This window comes from Callospermophilus lateralis, chromosome 7 (assembly GCF_048772815.1).
Source record: "Callospermophilus lateralis isolate mCalLat2 chromosome 7, mCalLat2.hap1, whole genome shotgun sequence".
Classification (NCBI taxonomy): Eukaryota; Metazoa; Chordata; class Mammalia; order Rodentia; family Sciuridae; genus Callospermophilus; species Callospermophilus lateralis.
In genome coordinates this window covers 101,673,875-101,698,047 of record NC_135311.1, presented here as the reverse complement: position 1 = coordinate 101,698,047, position 24,173 = coordinate 101,673,875, and the positions used below count along the sequence as shown (strand labels likewise).

The following is a 24,173-nucleotide window of genomic DNA, read 5'->3' as shown; positions in this document are numbered from 1 at the left end:
ACCTTAAAAATGCTGAAAGTAAGCTTCAGATTCAGGGCAAGGAGCACAGGAAGTGGGACTTTGGGCAAATGCTTCGCTTCTGTGACTCTCAGTTTCCCATCTGCATAGTGAAGGGGTCAGATGGTGTTGCACTTCAGAGTGGTGCCACTCTACCACTCTCACCCTCTAGTTCCACGGTTTCAAAAAGCAATACAGAGCTGCAGTGCAAGGCTGCCACCCTGTCCCTGGTGGAGACAGGGACATGGACATGAACAAAAATGAGGACCATGGACATGAACAATGCAGGGAGGATAGCTCTTCAAAGAAAGGAAAAGATGAAAAGAAATCATAAATCTTGCAGAGTCTCATTCTTGCAATATGTACAACCAGCATTTCTGGTGTCTGGCAAAAACTTAATCTGGGATTTGGGGTTAAAGTAGCTCCTGTGTGGGAGACCACAGAATCTAGCTCAACCCTTGTACAATTTAGTGGCTATCAGGTCTACTAAGTCTTTGACAAAATTCCACATCTAAGATTCTGTGATGATGATTCCAGAACATAAAGGTCCAAGTTCTCCCTCATTCTCTCATAGAAGATTCAAGATTGAAAGTAGGTGTGGCATTTCCTAATGGGTGGGGCCCCTAGATTTTCTCCAGAATAGAGAAGTCAAGAAAAGGTTCTATTGACAAGTTCTATTTCAAGGAATTCCAGAGGACTTTGGGACCAAGCAGACCAAGAATGACACCTGCTGGAAAACTGGTAGGAGGTGGAGAAAGGACTGAGCACCCAGGTTTAAGTTAAGGCCCTGCCTTAGCTCACTCACTGTGCCACCTTGCCCTTGATTCCACTCTGAACTTTTTCCGGCTGCAGGACCCGAGACTGCAGTCAACAGTCAACGTTAGTCTTTTGTTTTTTGAGACAGGGTCTAGCTAAATTTGCCCAGCGCGGGCTTGAAATCGCAGTCCTCCTGCCTCAGCACTTGGGAATCACGGGTGTGCACTCCCACACCCGGCAATCCCTTATCTTCTTATAGAGAATGGCTCTTGAGAGTCCCCAAACTGGCAGTCCGGCCTTAGTGGGCAGTTCGAACTGCTTTAGTCTCAATGTCCACCTCTCAGTTTCGGAAAAGGAGTCTGATTGGCTACCGCAAGCAGCCTGTGGGTGGCAGGGGTGCCCAACTTCAGTGCTTGGAACAGCCTCAGATACTCTGCGGGGCCGGGCCTTTGCGGGACGGGGCCTTTGCGGGACCGGGCCTTTGCGGGACGGGGCCTGGACTTCGGCGACTCAGAAGGAGAACGCACGGCGCCTGCGCGCATCTCCACCACTCTCACCCTCTACTTCCATGGTTTCGAAAAGCATCCGCACTAGCGCGGGCCGTCCCTGGGCCACCAAGGCCCCGGCCACCCCCAGCATCTCGTCCGTGTGGCCGCGCCACACGCGTTGCAGTTCCTGGCGCAGACACGCCTCCGGGTACTTGCCCCGGGCGCGGCGCAGCCAGGCGTCCACCTCGAGTCCCAGCTCGCCGTCGCTCAGCTGCGCCTGGCTCCACTGCACCAGCAGCGCCTCAAGCAGGCATCCGAAGCCCTCGGTGTGGCTGGAGCCCATGTCGTCCAGCTCCACGGCGCGCTTGAAGCAAGCCGCCGCGTTGGCCTCCTCGCCCTTGATGCGCAGGCACTTGCCTCGTAGCAGCTGCAGCTCGGGCAGCGTGGCGCCCAGCTCGAATTCGCCGGCCTTGGCCAGGAAGACCAGCGCCTGGTTGAGCGCCGCTTCGTCCACCGCCAGCAGCTCCCGCATGGCGTCCACGCCCATGTAGTAGTAGACCTGAGGTTGGGGGGCCGCTGAGCCTTCCTTCCAGTAACACCGCCCTCAGGGTCATACCACCCTCAAGCTGGTTCAAAAAAACTTCCTTCATTTGGTCCACCCTCCCTACCTCCCTACAGCAGCAATTCTTAAACTCTGTAGCTGCCCCCGCCCCTGGAAAAGGAGAGGCAGTACAGGGATTCCAGTTCCAGCCCGCCCACTCTTGGCCAAATATAACCTTGAGCAAGTCAATCTCTAGACCCAGGTTTTCTCAAATGTAAAATTATGATATTATCACCTCTTGGTAACTATCCCCTGAGCATAGTAGTCACTTTTGGGTAAAGAATACTTATTGAGTGCTCAGAGAGCCAGGCCCTCTTCTAAACACGGTACACACATTATCTCATTTCATCTTCCACATGGCTGGAGGAGGTGGGTAGGGGGATGCCCCTTATTCCTATCCATGTCCTCATACTCAGGCCTAGCCTGGCAGGGAGTCAGTAGGTTATAAATGATCTTTTCGGTAATCAAGCCAAGAGGCAGCCTTACCTGGCCAATGTCCAGGTATGTCCTGAGGCCTGGGCACACCTTAACTACTTCCTCAAGGTCAGCTTTGGCGCAGGCCAGGTGTTTCCTGTCCGGCATGCCCCCAAGCCCCATCTTGGCCCGTGTCAGGTCGTGCAGGTAGGCTCTGATGTGGATCTGCAGGCAGAGGATTAGCTCAGGGAAAGTGCTCAAGTAAGGACCTCCCTTCTTTCTGCCCTACAAGAAGACTGTCCCTTTATCAATAGCAAACAGGGATATTCTGTGGGGTAGCAGGAAGCTCCTAAGGCTGGGACCCAGGAATCCTAGGTTCTGGTCCTGTGGCCACTTGGGCTAGCTGCTCCTCTTTCTGGGCCTGTTTCTCTTCTGTACAATGAGGGGACTGGGTGAAGTAAGTGGCCCTCATTCATTCAACATATATTGAGTGCCCCCCCCCATATTAGCCATGTAACCTGGAGGATGTCACACAACCTCTGTGAGCCCCATTTTCTATCTCTGAAAAGTTAGTACACTGATACCTCCCTTGGGAGTTACCCTGATGACTGAGAGATCATATTTTAGTTAGGCCTAGCACATGAACCCTTGTTCTTGTCTTCAACAGATATTCATCACGAGCCAGGCACTGTTCCAGGCCCAAGGATACAGTGCAGAGCAAAATGTCAAAAATCCTGCCTTCATGGAACTCATGTGTTATTACTGAGGGAGGAAGACAATAAACATAATAAATGGTTAAATAGCGTGTTCGGGAGTAATTGGCATTAAGAAAAAGCAACCCTGGAGCTGGGATTATGGCTCAGCGGTAGAGCGCTCCCCTAGCATGGGTGGGACCTGGGTTCGATCCTCAGCACCACATAAAAATAAAAGCATTGTTTTGTGTCCATCTACACCTAAAAAATAAATATTAAAAAAAAAAGCAAACCTGAAAAGGATAGAAAGTATTGGCAGGGGGTTGACCTAGAAACTGCCTTTTATCAGGCCTGCAAGAAGTGAGGGAGGAAGTCAATCACAGATCTGGGAGAAGAGCATTCTAGATGGAGGCTCAGGCCAGTGGGGCTGGAAAAGAATGAGAGACATCAGTAGAGGGAGGGGTGAGGCCATCATGACCAGGTCTGAGTTTATGGGCCACAGTGTGGTCCAAGGGTTCTACATAGATCATGTGAGTCCCTCCCTCCTGCTCCTTCCTCCTCTGGACATCTAAATAACAAGTGACCTTTAGAACTATAGGGAAGCAGTAAGCTTAAGACACAAGGCAAGAGAGTGAGAAAGTAAGGCTGGGGTTCTGGCTATTTTTTTAATATATATTTTAGTTGTTGATGGACCTTTATTTTATTCACTTATTTATATGTGGTGCTGAGAATCGAACCCAGTGCCTCACATATGTGAGACAAGAGCTGTACCACTGAGTCACAGCCATAGCCCCAGGGTTCTGGCTATTTGAATGCAGATTGCTGGGAATGTTCACTGCGCCTTGGTGGCCTCATTTGTAGACTGACATAGGTCTGGTCTTTCTCAGATTCTTATAAGGATTAAATCAGACCACAATCATGAAAGTGCTTGGTGAAATGCAGAAATGCAGAGTTTTATAGAAATGTTTTATGGTGTATTATGATTAATATTCTTATTATTCATAATATTAACCATATCAACTACAGTGAAGGAATGTGCTGACCCTAGTCCCTGATGGCACTAGGAGCAGGAAATTAAGCCGTTGAGACCAAGACCAGGAGCAGATTTGCCATTAGGTCATGTGAAAGGTAGTGGAAAAAATAGGGGGAAGGGGGTTGCTTATTCGCTTGGCACATAGTAAACTTGGAGCTCCAGGGCTGTCCCCAGGCAAATGACCTTTGTGAGGCTCCAGAGGGCAGATGTGGGCCCAGAGGGGAAAGATGGGAGGAGGCAGCTCTCACCTGAATGTGTAACTTGCAGCCCTAAAATACTATGCAGGGGACTGTCACAAGAGACAGCTGATCAGCTAAAAATATACCTAATAATAGCCATCAGTCACCTCTGAACTCTTACCACATGCTTGGTGCTGAGTTTTACATAGAATCTAATTCACTTTTCAGAACCACTCTGTGAGGCAGGTACTACCATCTCGGGTCAGATAAAGAAACCAAGGTTTAGGAATTGGGCCCCAGTATTTTGTCAGAGGTCCCACGGCATGTCAGTGGTGATGTGGGATTTGAATCAAGACTTTCTGTGTCCATGACCAAAGCTCTGAGCCACCAGACGAATCTACTTCCACTTAAAGTGGAATCTCCCACTTTCCAAAAGAACCTGCCATGCCCAGGTGCTGTGCTTCAGCCTCTGAGAGCTTTTTAAGATGCGTGTTATTAGCTTTTCTTACAGATTTGGGAACGGAGGTTTGAAGGTGGCTTGCCACAGGTTCCACAATCATAGCTGGAGAGACCAGATTTCAACGGTCTAATTCCACTGGAGTCTGGAGGCTCCTGACCAGGTGCTGCAGAAGGGATCCCTGCCGTAGGAAGAGGCTCCTCTATTCTTGACCTCAGCAACCTTACTGACCACAACTGTGTGCCCTGATGACCCCTAAATGGCCCTCCACCATGAAGGCTCCAGGTCCTTTGGGCTTTTGCAATAGGGTCATGGCCCCTGGTCCTTGGTCCCTGATTCCCAATGGGAGGGGCTGCGGGTGACCCACCTTGGCCCTTGTGCAGTATGCTTGCCAGTTGAGCTCTGGATCTCGTAGGACATCCAGGGCCATGTTACAGGTTCCAATGGCCATATCCTGCTTTCCTAGGAAGTGGAAGATTTTGGCCAGGTGATTCAGGATAGGAGGTTGGTCCTTGGCAATCTCAATGGCCTAGGTAAGAGAGGAGGGTAGAGACAAACCATGTATTGTTTGCTTGTCTGCCAGCCTGGATAAATGGTGCCTAAACCATAGGGACCCCACCTCTGCACAGAGTCCTGTCACCACATGTGCTAACTCCTCATATCTACCCACACCTACCTGTTGTATGTCAGTCATATCATGGAATCCAACACCTTTGGGGTACATCCACTGATACTCAGCTCCCAGAGCCCAGCTCATTGCCCTGTTCCCTGGTCATGGCCAGCAAACCCTTCTAGACCCCAGGTAAACCCTCCTTCCCATATGTGCTCTGCCATATCCCAGGGTAAGTGAGAGGAGGGGCCAGAGTCAGCCCCTTCCCATATTTACGACGTTTCTAGCTGGGCCTCAGCACTTCCCCCTATGTTGGCATTGACTGCTGCTTGACTTAAGTGGCTTGCCCTAGGGCCACACAGTTTGTAAGCAGAACTGGTAAGAAAACCCCAGCTAGAGATCTTCTTTCCACTGTGCCACTATGGCTGGGGAGGGAGGGATCCCCGCAGAGGAACAATGTGGACACTGGCCTCAGGGGAGAAGTCTATGTCAAGGCTGGAGAAATGAGCTTGGGCCAGCTTGAATATGGGGAAGGACTTAGTCTTAGGCAGAGGAAAAGAGCCACAAAGGAGCCCTTTTTGTTTAGAACTAGGGGAAGGGTGGAGAGGGGTGTGGAGTAAGTGCCTTCTTGTAGGTCACATGGTGGGGGAATGACACCCAGAGAAGCCATGGGTCCTGGAGGAGAGCCCCCCCTCCAGTTTGCAGAGGGGATGCGGTTTGGGGACATACCTTGCCGAAGCAGTCCAGGGGGTCAGTCCCCGAGTACCCGCAGTCGTGGATGCCCATAGGGGTGGTGGAGAAGGTGTCCTTCCTCTCCAGCAGCATCCCAAGATAGCACCAGGCCAGCGCTGGGAGGAGGGTGGGAGAGGGACTCTAGGAAGCAGCGGTGGGGGAGGAGGGGAAGGGGAGCCGGGGTGGGGCAGGGACAGCTCCACTCAAGGCACCCATGATGACAAAGGAAGGGACAGTGGCAGAGAGAAAGAAAGGCGGAACAAAGGGACATGGGAGGGAGTGAATGAACAGGTTTTGGTGTCCATTCTGAGTCTAATGTGTCACCTAGGGAACCTCATTTCAGGGTCTCTTCTGACTTCTCCGGGTGGGTGCAGCGCCTGTTCTGGCTTCTGGCCGTAGAGAAGATGGCTCCCTTCCACACACACACACACACACACACACTTTCACACACACCCGATCAAGCAGACTTTCATCTCCCACCATAGAGTGAGGGTGGTGGGCTGGAGCAGGACAAGATCTCCCTCCAGGTCCTGAGACCAATTGGGAACTTTGGGAGCGTGTCACTGTAGTGATTTGTAATTGGGTGTTCCCTTGGGCCAGGTGGGAGGTCTCCTGAGGTAAAGAAATGAGCATGTGACACAAACAGGGAGGGAGAAAGAAAAGGGACACAGTGCCAGACGTGGGGACAGTGCCACAGGCCAGCAGTTGTGCCAGTGACGGGTGCAAGGACAGCGGGGCAGAGGCTGTCACCCCGCCCACCCCCTGGGGTCCCTACCTCGGTGTCGGGGGTCCGAGGACTTGAGGACCTGCCGCAGCAGGGCCAGCGTGCGGTTGAAGGCAGGCAGCCTCTTCTGCTCCTCGCTGCCCTGCTCCAGGAAGATGCCATCCAGCCTGTGGCCGAGAAGGGGCTGTGGCTGGTCGGCGCCCCCTCCTAGCCACCCCCAGGTGAGCAGCCCTCCAGAAGCCCTTGCCTGGAATGGGCTCCACCACCTCTGCCCCCACCCGCTGCCTGGTTCCAGGCCCAGGCGACCGAGCCACACCTCCCCCCATCCTGCACCCCCTCCTACCCCTGGCCTGACCTGATGAGGAGGGTTGCCATGGTGAAGTACCAGCCCCTTTTCTCCTCCACCGGGATCTGGGAAAGCAGAGAATACCCATGCTGCTGTTATGGAGGTGCTCAGGCCATTGTCCACCTTGAACCCCAAGAGGCAGCAGACACAGTCGAAGGGCCTTAGCCTAACACGCCCTTGATGATAATCTTGGCTCTGCCAATGTCTGGCTGGGTGTCCTTGGACAAGTTGCTTCACCTCCCTGACCACATAGGATTTGACAAGATAAGCTGTGTGACCCCTACTGAGGTGCCTGTCACAGAGTAGGTGTGGAATCCCTTTCTCTCCTGGCCCTGGCTCCCCCACCAGGCTCTGGCTGCCCACTGGGGTCTCACCCCCCACGGGTTGCCTTCTCTCTCCCCTGCTCTCCTTACTTCTCCCCTGGGGTGCTTTCCCTCAGCCCCCGCTTTCCTGAGAAAGCCCCTCAGGCATGTTAAGTGAGTCCGGCTCAGCCCAAGCCCAGGACGCCCCTGGACTGTTTCCCATTATTATTCTTGCCAGCCTTGCTGTGCATTTAGACCAACTTGGGCACCAGATAAAATATTTATGCCGTTATTTATGGGAGTAGCTGCTCCTGCCTCGAGAAGGAATTTTAATGAAAACCAATAAAACCCCTAGTGCATATCGGCAGCTCTGCCTCAGGCTCCAGCCCCTCCTTCCACGTTCATCGCCCACAGTTGATCTTCTGCACTTCCTGCCCCCACTGTGGCCTCCCCAGCTCAAGACCCCCATCATCCATCCACTCCGCCCCAGCAACATTCCAAACACCTCCAGCAGGGTGTGCTGGGCGGGTGCTCTGGGGACGTGACAGTGAACAGCAGCTGCACCCTGACTTGAACAGGCTCCCAAGCTAGCTCAGGAAACAGATGCAGGTATCAGTAACAGGATTCGACTCAGTGCCTGCCATGGGCCAGGATCTTGATACCATCACCTCAATCCCACAATCCAGGAGGGAGGTGTTAGCCCCATTTTATGGGTGAACATATTGAGGCCTGGAAAGGTAAAGTGACTTGCCCCAGGTCACAGAATTTGAGAGCATCAGAGCTGGGCATCCAATGCCTTTTGGCTCTAAAGCCCATGCTCCCTTTGCCACATGAATTGCCAAAAACTGTAGTAGGAAGTAAAGTCGGATCAAGGTCATGAGAGCAATATGGACCAGGATGCAGCAGGATGGAAAAAGACTCCCAGTTAGAGGCTGTGGATTTTTTTTTTTTTTTTTAAAGAGAGAGAGAGAGAGAGTGGGGGGGGGGCGGGGAATTTTTTAAAAAAAATATTTATTTTTTAGTTTTCGGCGGACACAACATCTTTGTTTGTATGTGGTGCTGAGGATCAAACCCGGGCCGCACGCATGCCAGGCGAGCGCGCTACCGCTTGAGCCACATCCCCAGCCCGAGGCTGTGGATTTAAGGTGGGCAGTAGCACTTCAGAGGGATCCTCATGTGGGATGGAGACCAGGGCACCCGCAAACGGAGGGCCTGGCATGAACAGAGACACGGGGTTGTGTGGAAACAGACACCCTGGAGCTGTATGTGTGATTGGGTGGGGGGAGTCAACACTGGCAAGGAGACCTTGGATGAACTAGGTGTGGGGAGGGATGCAGAGAGGAGACCCCATGCGTGAGACTCACTTGAGTGGTGCCTGCCCATCAGGTTGAGAGCCCTGGCCCCAGCTAGAGCACGCAGAGGAGGACCCACCGACAGCATGTCTTAGCCTACTCTTCCCTGCTCTCTGTTCTGTGTGTCCCTAGGCTGGGCAATGGGGACAGGAGAGGAAAGGTGAGGCCCATCTCGAGAGGCCCTTGGTCTATCAGTCCGAAAGATACAGTTAGAATAGAAGGGACACAGGTGCCCTGGGAGCCCAGAGGAGGTATCTGCCCAATCCAGGAGTTCCCTGGGGCTTCCCAGAGGAAGCAACCTGGAGCAGGTCCTCAAGGATGAGAGGAATCACCCAGGTGGATACCACGAGGAAAGGCACTCCCGGAGGCCACCCTGTGCCCAGACTCAGAGGAAAACGAGTGTGAATGGCAGGATCCGCAGGCAGCCCTGAGGATAGACCCCGGTGGTAAGGGGCAGGGGAAAAGTCAGCAGGAGCATATTAGGAGGGATTCCCATGCCAGGAGCTCATCTTCAGGGCAATGGGGAGTCATAGAAGGAGTGTGAGCTGGGGAGTGCCAAGATCCAGTGTGATTTTATATTCACATCACCTTGAAGGGTCATCCTGTCACATAGATGGGAATAAGTGCACCGGGGCTTTAGCTGAGAATAGTGCTCTCTGGAGGGGAGAGGGCAGGCCCTGAGGGTCAAGGCATCTTTCAGAAGTGGGGAACATTTCCCAGGGCAAAAAGAGGGGGTAGGATGCTGGATCATCTTGTCAGCTTTCCTTACAGGGGATGTGGGAAGGAAGAAGGGGCTTGGATTTATGGAGCACCCTCTGTGGGCCACACTAACCAAAGACCTGGACATAAAGTCAAGGCCTGACCACGGTTAGCGCAAAAGGTAGTGGGGCCTTGGTTACCTGGCCACTTGTTGGTGTGATCTCAGGACTCTGGCCACAGCCTGCTTTGTGGCTGGCCGAATAGTCATAGCAGGAGAGGCCCTGACCTGTCCTCAGTGCTCCTGGCAAGGGGTGAGGCCAAGTTGGAGTAGGTGGAGTGGACTTTGGCTTCTGATATTCAGGGCAGAGGCCTGGGTGTCCCACAGGCCTGGCCTGAGGTATGACCCTGGGGATGAGTTGCCCCTGAAGGCTATGCCCTCATCTGCAAAGTAGGGTGACACTATGGGCTTCCAGGAAGTTCCAAGGGCAGTGCCAGGCCCAGAAGAAATGTTTATTCCCTTTCTCCTGTTTTGGGTTGGAGCCAAACCGAGTTAGTTTCTCTAGTTTCTAAGTTAGTTGCTTTGTCCACTGAGACCTGTTTTGGTGCCCTATGGGGCAATGAGGTCCCAGGCTCCAGAGTCTGGAGACCCCCTGCCTCATCCCATTCTCCGTACCTCATGTCTCCCAGGACTGCAGGACCCCGTGGGGTCCCAGGTAACTTTCTCAGTGTTTAAGTTGAGTGCTCTGTTGTCCCCGGGGCTCTTCCTGGTTCATAGTCACTCTCGTTTGGTATTCAAACCAAAATAAATTAAATTTTGTGCCCAAGCCAGACAGTTTTTGCATGATTGAACTAGGACTTAACCTGTGCCTCCCATAGTTCTAGCCCCAAGCGTAGTCCACAACACTCAGTTGTCTTATCAATCTCATTATGTATTTGAGAACACTGAGACTAGAGTGGTGAAGTGACTTACCCAAGGTTCTACACTTGTTAGCATCAGAACTTAGAACCCAGTGGCTGCCCCTCCCTCCTGCAGAAGGGAGGAGCTGTTCACCTCTCCTGGAGAATAAAGTTGCCTGCAAGGAATGCTGCTACAGGGTTTATGACTCCCAGAGGCCAGGGACTGGAGGCAGAATGAGAGGAGGCTCAGAGGCCGGCTTCTGGGAAAAAGGTATTTCCCCAGGATTTGCCTGGTGTGGGCTCTTGGAGGACACCTCACTGGTCACTGTTGAAAATCTTCCAACAGTTCAGCTTCCTTATGGTTTTCACTAAGCAAGCAATATCACCACCTGGTGGCTGTGTGCTTGAATTGCAGGGGTAGAGCCCAGAAGTGAACGCCTTCCGAACTTTCAAGAATCTTTTGGAAAACTTGATTTTCAAAAAAGGATCTAGCTGCGTGACATCTGTGTGACAAATCCCAAATTCCCTCAACAGATCCCACTTGAGAGTGCTGTTTGCAGGAGGGCTTGTGGAGTTACAGATGAGGTCAGTGGAACTGGAATGGAGTTAATGGAGTAAACAGATCTAGTTGGAGACCTTGATGTGCTGGGGCTTTCGTCTTCTACCCCTGTGATGCAGCAGTGGTGGAGGCTGTTCGCTCTGCCGTGCAACTCTGGCCTGCCTGTAAATGGGCTGTCTCTTTAAAAATTCTTCTGGTTTTTGCAGAAGCAGCAGCTGCAGCGGTTACCGGGGCAACCTGGCAAGCCACAGTGCGTTAAATTAAATTAAACAGGCCTCTGGCTGCCCCTCCCTCCTGCAGAAGGGAGGAGCTGTTCACCTCTCCTGGAGAATAAAGTTGCCTGCAAGGAATGCTGCTACAGGGTTTATGACTCCCAGAGGCCAGGGGTTGGAGGCTGAATGAGAGGAGGCTCACAGGCTGGCTTCTGGGAAAGAGGTATTTCTCCAGGATTTGCCTGGTGTGGGCTCTTGGAGGACACCTCATGATCTCCTTAGTCCCTGAGCTGGGGTTTCTGTGTGAGGCCAGCATGGGAGTCCAGGCTTCAGCTGGAGGGGTCTCCGAGAAGGCGGCTGTCCTCTGGCAAATTTGTGGGAGGGAACTGGTGAGGCCCATGATGCCCCTGGAGTGAAATCTGCAACCCTGATACTGACTGAGGTGAGAGTGAAGCGCAGACCCCAGTGAGGGGTTCTCAGGTCATTTCCCAGGTCCTCTGAGGTCCTTGTCATTATTTTCTTTATTTCAGAGATGGGAAAACCAAGACCAAAAGAAGCAGAGATCTGACTACTTGTCCTGATATTTTAGGCTAGTTCTCTCTGACTTCAAGTTCATGTTCTTCCCATAACATCTAGCTTGCAGAGAGCTAGTGTTTGTTCAGTGTTTACTATTTACAAAGTGCTTTTGCATGATTCCATGTGATTCTCAGAATGTCCTGTGTGGAATGTTTAGTACAGATGGGAAAACTGAGGCAAGATGGTAAAAAGCCCCATGGCTCCGGTAACCATGGACTGAAAGCTGGGGAGGATCCCCTTTCTGCTATACAAATACGAGGAAATTTTATGGAGCACATATTATACACTAGACACACCATTATGTATATTAACCCATTTGACTCTCTCAAGTGTTACCTCTGAGGCAGGGACTATTATTATTCTAATTTTACAGATGAAGCAGCTGAGGCACACAGTAGTCAGGTCATGTGCCCAGAGTGAGAGTGACACAGCTGGAAGCTAGGAGAACTTGAACCCAGCAACTTTAACTCCATGGTCCCTACATGTAACTACCGCAGAATAATGGTGCTGAAAGCACGGGCCCCAGACCAGCGCATGGATGTTGCCTGGGAATTTGACAGAAATGCAAATTCTTGACCCATCACTCTGAAACTTGCTGGGGCGGTGGCCCAGCCAGCAGCTCACAGGCCCTCTACTGCATGGTGAAGAAAACCACTGTGCTAGGCTCTCTCTTTGGACAGTGGAATAAATGCAGCTAGCAGGTGCCTCATTTTTCTTGTATTTTGTATTTTTTTTAAGAGACAGTCTCACTGAGTTGCTTAGTGCCTCACAGTTGCTGAGGCTGGTTTCAAACTCTGGATGCTCTTGCCTTAGCCTCCTGAGCCGCTGGGATTTCAGGTGTGCGCCACAATATCCGGCAGGTGCCTCATTTTTTAAATGAATCAAAGGATCACAGTCCACAGGGAAGTCTGAAGACACCAGCTTCTATAACTGGGTGGGTAAGTGACAATGGCTGGTGACCTGACAGAAATGGTGGGATTTGGATAAGCCATTACAGGAGCAGGTTTGTGTTAACTCTGGTTCTAGGATGAATCTTAAACATTCATTTTCTTCAAAAGATGGCCCCAAGCAGGGTGTGGTGGCGCACACCTGTAATCCCAGTGGCTTGGGAGGCTGAGGCAGGAGGATCATGAGTTCAAAGCCAGCCTCAGCAACTTAGCGAGGCCCTAAGAAACTCAGCGAGACCCTGTCTCTAAATAAAATATAAAAAAGGGCTGGGGATGTGGCTCCATGGTTAACATCCCTGGGTTTAATCCCTGGTACTAAAAAATTTTTAAAAGGTTGGGCTCGAAAGAAGGGAACATTTTGGGGCTTGGCTATTTTAAAGTTTTTCAATAAAAAATCTTTCCCATACCAAGGGCTTATACATCTCCATGCATCAGACAGGCAGTACAGACATCCTGTTTGTTCCTGGGGCAAGTATTTGCCTAGCAGTTTGAGCTTTGCCCTTAATGGTTACACTCCACATTCCAGAGTTGGTTCCTGGGAGCTGACTAATTCTCTCAAGGAGAGGAAATGACAAGAATGAACACTTCTCTAGGGTCACTGGGCATTTTAGTGACACTGGGTCCTCACAGCAGCCTTAGAAGGTATATAGCATCTTCTTCCTGGTACAGATGAGGAAATAGACTAAGAAAAAAGCCACTGGCCCAGCCCCCAACCCGGTGTCTAGAGTCAAGTTCAGATCTGCCTCCCTCCACCTCATCAGGCCGACCCTGAGAAGGCTGACGCTGCACAAGTCAGAGTCACAAGGGCAGGCCTGGAATTCCGTCCTTCCTGCATGACTGGATCTTCCTCTGAGATGCACACACAGCACAGGGAGCCGCCTGCCTGGTGCGCCTGCCACCTGAGGGGCACACAGAGCAGCCAGGAGGGAGCTCTTCCCACCCCCACTGCCATGCTCCTGCACTCCTGCTCCTGCCTCGCAGGGATTACTGCGGATCCCCTCGCCCCCCAGGGATCTGGGAAAGGCCACTGGTTCAGCTTCTGCCCCTACAACTGTTGCTGGGGGTGGTAGGTGTGACCAGTCAGAGGGACTTCGGGGGTTGGGTGCTACTGGGTGCTAAGTTCGGCCCTGTCTTGGGTTCCTTGTATGGTTCCGCGTGAACTTCCGCTGCGTAGGTGGATGGCAGCCCCCTGTTGCCACTTCTTCCTGGTCTCAGGTCTGTCTAGGACGCAGGTCCTGTGGCTCATCTTTGCTTTGGCTCCCAGGCTGGCTGAGCCGCACTGAGTCACTTGTCTACCCCATTGTCCTCCTCATCAGGCATCTCCTGTCTAGTTCTGGTCCAAGTCCAACCCCAGGGCTGGCCGCTGCTGGGTGGGTCTGAAGAAGTCCCCTGCCTTCTGGAGTAACAACAGTGTGACCCTACTCTGCAGTGCCACCAGGGGTCGATGCTATGCTGTGCTCAGGTAATGACTGACCATTTTCCCCTCTCAGAGGTACTTGGGCCGAACGATGCTTTGGCTCTGGGATCTTGTACCCATTAGAAGGGGGAGACCCAGCATTCAGGGCTCTCAAATTGATGAGGTAAATGGGGAGAGAAGCCAGACGCAAACTCACTGCAGAAGCACTGATATGCAAAGGTGAATGGCCTTGAGGCCAAGAGAAGTCTGGAGCCAGAGCCTCAGGAATGTTGTTCCCCAGCCAGGCCTTAGAAGTTCAACAGACCTGAGTTTAGTTCCTGCCAGCCACTCATGGCTGCGTGCCCTTGGGCATGTCACTATACCTCTCTGAGCCTTTCTTTGCTCATCTGTAATATGGACCAATGACGGATCCAATTTCCCAGCATTTCTGTGAAGATCAAGCGAGATAGCCTGGTGGCACTTTCACCATTCAATTAATCTACTTCCTTTGCTAGCTGAACTAACTAAGTCAAACCACTGGGCACTGTAGTAGTGTGTGTGCATGCGTGTGCACTTGTGGTGTATCCAAATATACACAAACCAGGGACCCTGAGGTCGCTGACCCAGGATACTCTCAAGTCTTGCCAGTCCCCACAGTGCTGAGTGCGCTCGCCTTACAAGGCCTACACCCTCGTATGTGAGGCTGGCCTACCAAGGCCACCTCCCTCCTCTCCTGCCTGGCTGCGGAGTGAAATCTGGACAGTGTGGGGTGGGGGGGCTCGGTCAAACTGAGCAAGTCACTGCACCTCTGTGGGGAAGGGGATCCCCAGGCCCAGCTAGCAGGGGGTCTGGGAGATGTGAATACAAATCAAAGGGGCCTCGATGTCCAGCACACACGCATGGCCCTGGGCCCATCCTTGTCATTACCAAGGACCTGCCCTGGGATAGAAGCAGGGGCGAGAGACCTGCATGCAGGCATGTGTGCATGCACACATGTTGTTAAGTCCCCAATTTTCTGGGAAAAGGGGGATGGAAAATCCAATAACTAAACTGGCTTGGGACATGTGTTTTTGTTGTTGTTGTTGAGGGGAGGTAGTTCAAACTATCTTTTATTTAAAAATTGTAGAGGTCTTTAAGACTTAGAATTGAGTTATTCAACTAAATTACATTAACAATGGTCCAAACTGCTCCTGGGTGTGGGGGCACGGGCAACGGAGAGAGGCCCAAGACTGAGGGCTCACCTTCTAGGGGACAAGACAAAACTCACCTGAAGATAAGCCAGAGACTGGCAATGCTAAAGAACAATGGCAAAGTGAAGCATAGGGCCCAGGGGGCAGGTGGACCAGGTGTGCTCCTACCCCCACCTGCCTGGCACCTTCACATTCCCTTGATCCTCCCAGCAGCCTTGGGAGGATCCACATTACAACCCCATTTTGCAGATGAGGAAAAAAAGCCTCAGGAAGTGAGGTGACCTGCCTGTAGCCACCTGGTGACAGAGGCAGAATTTTAACCTGGTCAGTTCAAGTGCAGAACTCTTGCTCTAACAGCCCCAACGCTGACTCCACCTCCTGCCTCATCCTCCCTGGCCTCCCTCACCCATGGCAACCTACCCACCTCTTCTCTCTGACACTGATCTGCCCTGGGTTTCCTGGAGCCCCGTGCGAGATGTGTCCCCTGATCTCTTCATCCCATCCCCATTTCTTTGACATCTTTCAAAAGAGCAAAGCTTTGAAGGCAGGTGTGGGGGAGCAGACGAACGTGCCTCAGTTCCTATGTCTGTAAATGGGGACCCCAGGGTTCATGTATGGAAGGGGCCCAGAGGACTCAGAAGGTGTTCAGGAGGAGGCGGCGACATTTGAACTGAGTTTTAACGGGTGGAGTTTTCTTTCTAGGCAGAGGGAGATGACAGCCAGCGCCGTATGTTTAGGAACCTCAAGTAGATTATAATTGCTGTGAAGCAGGGTCCAATTCTCTGGACTTCCGTAAGAGGAAATGGGGGCTGAGGAAGGCGGGACCCTGCTTCACTTAGGGAGACCACGCCAGCTGTTCTGCAGAGCTGCTGTGCTCCTCCTGTGCAGGCCTGCACTGCCTTCTTCCAGGCCTCCTCTCCTGCTCCTGGCCAAGCCCTCCTGCCTCTGCACACACCAGGGCCTCCTGGGACCAGTGCACTTGCCTCTTCCAGAAGCTTCCCTTCAGTCACTTTTGCTCAAGAGGAGGATTCATTGTCTACAGTCCCTCACTGCCACTCCATCCACAGGGACTGCTGGTGCCAACACTTTTGTCCCTGTGTCCCCGAAGTGCATTTTCATCGTCAGCCTCTGGGACCCCAATTTTGGTTCAGAAAGTGCCATCTCGGGTTGTATAATACTTAAGAGATGACTGTCACATGACACAGGCGTGTGACCTCAGCCAGTTGCGGACACATCTCTGATTTCCCCCTTTGGTTTCTGTTTCCCAAGGAAGGGCTCAGGTAAGACAAGCTAATGAAGGAATGCATGCTTCCTTCACCTTTTGTCCAGAAGCTTCTTCACAGCAAGAACCTCTTAAAAGATAGGGCCTGGCGCATACTAGGTGCTCAACAAATGTAAAGAAGTTCAATAAATGCCTCTTGGATGTCCCCAGAATTACTTATGGGCACTTTCACTTCATCATTTGGCCGAGATCACTACTGACAAATGCTTGAGAAGTAGACCCTGAGACCAGAGATGACAAGTGACTTGTCCAAAGCCACACAAGAAAATAATAACAGAGTTGGACGCTCCTGAGCCTCTTGACTGCCAAAATCACCCTCATTGCCCTGACTGTGGTGATTTTTATAGGTGTGACCTTGTGTACTCCTCAGAGGACAAATGGGGGCTCTGCATCCCCAACTCTCTCCTGGTCACAGCTGCTTTCTGCAGAACCGAGGAGCAGCTGCCAAGCCCAGGAATGCAGCCCAGAGCCTGGTGCCACACCTCCAGAAGCAATGACTCCCTCCCTGGAGTGCTGGGTGCCCTGCTTCCCACTCCCTCTGGGTGTTCACTCACTGGGCGGTTCCTACTGTGGCTGTGCTGACTATGCAGGGGTGGGGGGCAGCTGGCCTTTGCTCACTATTCCTAAATATTTGCCTTGCCACTCACCTCCTCCAGGAAACCTCCCCACACTGAATACCTCCAGAGAGCAGAAATGGAGCTCAGGGTCCATATGGTCCCCCACTTTCTGCACCCATTTTGCAGATGGGGAAAACACAGTGCAGTGAGGTCTTCTCTGTGGGTTGTGCGGTGGCTGAGAGGGGAGCCTGTTGGCTCCTAGACCAGAGCTCTTCAGACCCTGCTCTGCTGCTGTAACCTGCAGCAACAACCACACTCAGCACCTACAGTGTGAAACTGGAGACGTGGCCCTAGGTGATGGTCACATCAACATCCAGCTCAGGCCAGGGGAGGCTTCCTAGCTGGGGAGATGGGTGGGTTGCCTGTGACCCTGCCCATTTCTGCACAGGCTCCCTCTTGGAGCTTTACAAGTAGAAACTCTTAATTATGACATGGACCAAATGAGCAGTACCTCCATATTACTGATGAGAAAGCTTTGGCAGACATACCATCGTTATCCCCATCTCAGAGACGGAAAGGACCTTAGAGATGTTAAGCACAGGTTAGAGGTGTCAGCATGGGGGAGCTGGGATTTGAACCTGGACTGTCTGACCTGGAGTCTCCTCTCTGAGGCTCCTTCCTGCACTGTTGTCCTTAAATCAAGTCCCTGTCCTCTAACCCGTACTCTCTGAAAATGTAACAGCCACATTTCCCCTCAGAGAAGCTATGAACTTTGGAGAAAAAGGCACTTGTGGGGGGAGTTCAGAGGTTTTGTGAATTGAGCTGTGCTACCCATGTGTGAAAATTTGTCATTACTTCAGTTGCTGAGGTTGGCTTTGAACTCGAGATCCTCCTGCCTCAGCTTCCTGAGCTGCTGGGATTACAGGCATGCACCACCATGCCTGGTCTAATTATTTAAATATCACAAAATTAAAACTATACTGGCCTTCATGGAAAAGTCATGGTGCCCCTCTGAACTAGCATGGCCTCTTTCATAAAAGAGGATAATGCCCTCCATACCATTTATCCATCATCTGATGCTTCATGTGGCAGGCAGCTTCTGAAATGGACCCCAGAGATCCCCACCTCCTGGGGTTCATGACCTTCTGTAATCCTGTGAATGTGGGATTGACCTATTGACTAGCTTCTAAAGAACAGAATATGACAAAGGCCATGGATGTCAGCCAGTCACCAAGGAAGAACTAAATCCTACTCACAATCATGAGAGCTAGCTTGGTAGCAAATGGTCCCCCAGTCAGGCAAGACTTTAGATGAGATCACAGCCTAAGGGTCCTGAGCTAAGCCAGGCCTAGATAGCTGACACCCCCACCCCAAACTGTATCAGAATAAAATCTTATTGCTTTAAGCTGCTAAATTTGGTAGGTTTTTTTTTTTTTTCAGCAGTAGATGACTAGTATTCCTAGTACGTATTCAGTAGCAGGCCGTATGCTGTACATCCATCCACTGAAGATATGCTTATCAAATGCTACCATGTTCCAGTTACTGGGTTTACAGTGGTTAACCAGATGGATGTTGTTCCCTCTTTCAAAGCCTCAAGATTGAGTCAGAGAGGTAGACTTGTAAACAGACAATAGAGGGAGTGCTATGGGAGCCCAGGGGAGATTCTGACCCTGCCTGGGGAGCCAGCAGAGGCTTTCTAGAGACAAACCCAAGACTGGAGAGGTGGAGCAGAAGAGCACCCGGGGAAGGGGCTGAGAAAACAAGGTGAGTCGCTCCCTAGAGGGGAGTGAAGGGAACTAAAATATAGCAAAAGCCTGACTTGCAGAGGAAGGACAGAGGGGAATCACCAGGGTGGGGGTGGGCATCAAAACACACTCAAGAGCCTAGGATTCTTCTGCCCACCAGTGGGGAGTGGGCTGAGGGACTTGGCCAGCAAGGTGGAGCAACACCACCCTGGTAGCATAGATGAGAAGGGTCAAGCTGGAGGGCAGAAGCCCACAGAGGAGGAAGGCAGCTACACAGGTCCAGGTGGGCAATTATGGAGGCTAGACTGGCTGAGGGCAGCTGGGGAGGAGTGGGTGGACCTTAAAAGTGGAGTGGACAAGCTTTGGGGTCTGAATGAATAGATGTGCAGGTGGCAAAGAAGAGGCAGGAATGCCTGAGTTTCTGGCAGGCTGTCTTGCCATGCCTTTAATTAGGTGGGTGTGAACAGGCACGGGGACAGGTACTTGCTGGAAGGAGCAAGGGAGAGGGTTGGATTGGCCAGGTAGGGTTTGTGGTGTTTAGGAGGGACTTAGACTAGCAGCCTTGCTAGCGTCTTTTCCCTAGCCAAAAAAGCAAAGCTTTGGTTTTATTCTGGGACGGAAATGGGGGATGCACATTGGAAAGGTATTCCACAGGCCAAAGGCCAGGGTCAAGGTTGATTTTGGGGCAGGGGACAACCCTACAGATCAAAAGACCATGACCACAGCCCTTCCAGCCGAAGGAGGGGGTGTCACCCACCTGCTGCCCGTAGCCCAGCGCCTTGTCATAGAGCGCTATGCCAGCTGCCAGTACCCGTGCGCGTTCTTTCAGGCTGGCGCAGCCCACGTCGAAGCCGTGCGCGTATCCCTGCTCCGCCAGGCAGCGTGCAGCGCGGAGCTGGGGGTCCGCGGGTGCCTCTGGGTCCGCCGCCAGGCCCATGAGGCCAGCCAGTCGCGCGGCGCAAGCCTCCTCCTCTTCCTCCTGGCCCAGGTGCCCGTACACATGTGCCAGATTGGCCCAGGCATTGAGGTTGCCCGGGTCCTCGCGGACCACCTCGAGAAAGCGCTCGCGGGCCTCGTCCAGCTCCTCCAGGTAGAAGGCGAACGCACCCAGCAGGTGACACACGGCCGACCGCTGTGAGACGGCCGCCAGCTCGAGCTCCTGCTGCACAGCCTCCCGCTGCAGTTTCAGGTCCCGGGCGCGCAGCGGGGCCGGCGAACGCGGTTCGAAGTTCAGCTGCATCTCCAGGTGGAAGTGGCCCGGGAGGTAGTCCAGGTCGTCGATGAAGGCGTCCAGGTCGTCGGCCGCGACCTCGGGCTCAGACATGGCTGCCTCGCTGCTCCTCTGGCCGCGCGCTGGTCCCCGAGGATGAAGAGGGTAGTGGACGGGGTCTCCCCCGAAGAGAGTGAGTCGCGGTGGCCCAGCGCACGCCCTTCTCCAGCGCCTCCCGCCGGTGGGTGGGTCCCAGCGCTGGCTGGGGAATTCCCTGCAGTTGTTTCTGCTTTCGCTGCTCAGCTAGACGTTGGCATTGCACAACCAGGTGTGCCAGAAAAACAGGTGCATCGCCAAATGCGGGACGCGCAAACCCTGGTGGGAGCCAAAAGGCAAATTCTCACTTTTTACCCAGCAGAAGAGGAAACAAGCTGAGAGGAGGAGAGGACTTGCCCAGGTCACAGAAGTGGGGCGTGCCCAAAGAGGCGTGGAACCCAGTTTGCCCAAGGCTGGCCTGGCCTTTCTTCCGGGGGCGCTGCTCCGCCTTCCCTGTGTGAGCTGAGCTGTCAGGACTGGCCCTTCCAACTGCGGAAGCCGTCCTGGATCCTGATGTTGTCCCATCCTTTCCGCAGCTCCTCTGTGCTCTTCCTCTCTATAGAGCCTGCCACCTCCCTCCTCTTTTCCTTTGGCCACTATTCACCATTGGGCTTTCTCTGCCTGCTCTCTGCTCAGCAGTGGCCCCTGTGGAAAGACTATGGCTTCCATGTGCTGGTTCTAACCCCATTTCTCCAACCCTAATAACACATCATTGGTCATTCTTTCTACTTTCCTTCTCTGTGACATGAGGATGACAGTTTCTACCCCAGGGGCAGGGAGTTACCAGAGGAGTAAACCTGATACTTGGCCTCTCTGGATAAAACTCTGTTCTATTCTTTTCCCTTTGGCCCCAATCCGGTCCTGCACCCCACTTATAGCCCTAATTTTTTTGCTCTGGCCAGTCTTCCTCTCAAGTCTGGAGAGATCCCCTGACCTCTAGCCTGCAGGCTGGGCAGTGGTGCTCCCTGCCGCAGGGTGGAGTCTTCTAGAGGCTGAGTCTTACAGACTCAGGTCTGGACTTTGGATCCCTCCTCATTCCATCTGAGACTGGGCTCCCATCACCGGCTGCTGCCTCATCTTCTTGAAAAATACACCAGTCTTCTCAAAAGAGGAAATAGAGCCAGTTCAGTGAAGTTAGGGGAAATATTTGACCTTGGCAATAGAAAGGTAAATCAAATCAACATTTTGGTACGATTTTTTAACCTGTTGATTTTTAGGAATTGTATTTAGTACATTTAATATTTTTTAGTAAGGAGTTGTTACTATAAATTTCTGGCAATCATGAGATGAATCTTACTTCAACTGCTTGGGGTATCAGAGATGGATTCCCAGAGGGTTTAGCTTTTTTTTTTTTTTTTTTTTTTTTTTTTTTTTTTTAAATTGTGGCTACATATACTTAACATAAAATTTATCATTTAAGGGTATAGTTCAAGGTCATTAAGTACATTCACATCATTGTGCAGCCATCACCCTTTCATCTCTGGAACTTTTTCATCTCCCCAAGTTGAAACTCCATATCCATTAAAGAATACCCCCTCATTCCCTCCTTCCCCCAGTGCCTGGGTCCCCACATCCTATATATTTGACCACCCTAGTACTTCATGTAGGTAGAATTATACAATATTTGTTCTTTTGTGTTTGGCTTAGATCACTTAGCATAATGCATGAGTCAGAATTTCCTTCCTTTTCAAGGCTGAGTAATAGTCCATTGCCTGTATATGACACACTTTGTTGAGCCATTCATCTGTTGGTATACACTTGAGTTGCTTCTACCTTATGGTTATTGTGGTCAATGCTGCTTTGAACAGAGGTATATTATGCAAATAGATGTTTGGGTTCCTGCCTTTAATTCTTCTGGATATATATCTAGAAATGGAATTGCTGGATCACATGGTAATTCTATGTTTAATTATTTGAGAATCCCCCATGCTGGTTTTCAAAGCAGCTGCATCTTTTATTTTCCCCACCCCAGCAATGCACAAAAGTTCCAATTTCTCAACATCCTTGTCCACATGTGTCTTGTTCTATTTCTTTTTCTAATAACCATCCTGATGGGTGGGCTCAGCTTTTGATCTGACTTTGAGATGATGAGTAGGAGTTGGGAGGAGAAGGAGGTTAGTTGTGTGTGTTTTTAGAAGCAGAAAAGGTTTGAAAATGTCAGAGGTTCCTCTTGTGCCTGGTGTGTCCTAGGGACAGAACAGCCCCAGTGGCTGTACCTCATAGAACCTGGGGAAGAGGTGATAGGAAATGAGGACCAAAGGCAGCAGCCAAAGCCCACTCAGAACCCTCAGTCCTGCCTGGAAGGCTGGGTTACATCCAGTGACAGGACACAGGGCTCCCGTGTCTGGGTGGTTAAGCCTTGCAGCCAGGAAGCTCTCAAATGTCCTAGAGTCCCATGTCCGCTATGTGACCTATATAATTGACCGGATATGACCAGGACAATTTATTCTGTGTTTGAGCTTCAGTTTCCTTTTCTTTCTTTTTTTTATTAATTTTTATTGTTGGTTGTTCAAAACATTACATAGTTCTTGATATATCATATTTCACACTTTGATTCAAGTGGGATATGAACTCCCATTTTTACCCCATATACAGATTGCAGAATCACATCAGTTACACATCCATTGATTTACATATTGCCATACTAGTGTCTGTTGTATTCTGCTGCCTTTCCTATCCTCTACTATCCCCCCTCCCCCCTTCTCTCTCTACCCCCTCTACTGTAATTCATTTCTCCCCCTTATATTTTTTTCCCTTTCCCCTCACTTCCTCTTGTATGTAATTTTGTATACCCCTGAGGGTCTCCTTCTGTTTCCATGCAATTTCCCTTCTCCCTTTCCCTCCCACCTCTCATCCTTGTTTAATGTTAATCTTCTTCTCATGCTCTTCATCCCTACTCTGTTCTTAGTTACTCTCCTTATATCAAAGAAGACATTTGGCATTTGTTTTTAAGGGATTGGCTAGCTTCACTTAGCATAATCTGCTCTAATGCCATCCATTTCCCTGCAAATTCTATGATTTTGTCATTTTTTAATGCAGAGTAATACTCCATTGTGTATAAATGCCACATTTTTTTTTTATCCATTCGTCTATTGAAGGGCATCTAGGTTGGTTCCACAGTCTTGCTATTGTGAATTGTGCTGCTATGAACATGGATGTAGCAGTGTCCCTGTAGTATGCTCTTTTTAGGTCTCTAGGGAATAGACCGAGAAGGGGAATAGCTGGGTCAAATGGTGGTTCCATTCCCAGCTTTCCAAGAAATCTCCATGCTGCTTTCCAAATTGGCCGCACCAATTTGCAGTCCCACCAGCAATGTACAAGTGAACCCTTTTCCCCACATCCTCGCCAGCACTTGTTGTTTGACTTCCTAATGGCTGCCAATCTTACTGGAGTGAGATGGTATCTTAGGGTGGTTTTGATTTGCATTTCTCTGACTGCTAGAGATGGAGAGCATTTTTTCATGTACTTGTTGATTGATTGTATGTCCTCCTCTGAGAAATGTCTGGCATCTGATAGAAGAAAAAGTTGGCTACGATCTACATACTGTGGGGTCGGGCTCCAAATTCCTCAATAGGACACCCATAGCACAAGAGTTAATAACTAGAATCAACAAATGGGACTTACTCAAACTAAAAAGTTTTTTCTCAGCAAAAGAAACAATAAGAGAGGTAAATAGGGAGCCTACATCCTGGGAACAAATCTTTACTCCTCACACTTCAGACAGAGCCCTAATATCCAGAATATACAAAAAATTAGACAATAAGATAACAAATAACCCAATCAACAAATGGGCCAAGGACAGTTTCCTTTTCTGTACAGTAAGAGTCAGGCGATGTTAGAATAGTGCCTACAGGAGGGAATGAGTTAGTTGTTGGATAGGGAAGTTGCTGTGCTGGGGACGCAGGGGGTTGCCTCCGGCCGGCTGTCTTGCTGAAGAGCTGACTCAACCTGCCTGTTCCGGCTTGCCTGGCAGGGGGATTCCCAGCCCAGTGCACCTTGGCTTTCCTCTTCTGTCACTACTCCATGAGTCCCTGAACCACAGATCAGGCCCAAAGAGAAGCTGCAGAGCCTTTGCGGGCAGGTCTGTGCCTCCGTGAGCACATGTGAACAGACCCCAGCTGGTG

At 51.2% G+C, this 24,173-nt stretch overlaps 1 protein-coding gene across 1 annotated transcript; it reads right to left on the bottom strand.

The window, feature by feature from the left end:
• Nucleotides 1-1,263: 1,263 nt before the first annotated feature.
• Nucleotides 1,264-20,067, bottom strand: Ttc22 (tetratricopeptide repeat domain 22). The gene is made up of 7 exons (XM_076862587.2): nucleotides 19,501-20,067; nucleotides 7,039-7,094; nucleotides 6,735-6,850; nucleotides 5,957-6,075; nucleotides 4,985-5,146; nucleotides 2,329-2,481; nucleotides 1,264-1,800 (listed from the first exon to the last, which is right to left on the bottom strand). The coding sequence occupies exons 1-7, from the start codon at nucleotides 20,065-20,067 to the stop codon at nucleotides 1,264-1,266; spliced, it is 1,710 nt and encodes a 569-aa protein (XP_076718702.2).
• Nucleotides 20,068-24,173: the final 4,106 nt, after the last annotated feature.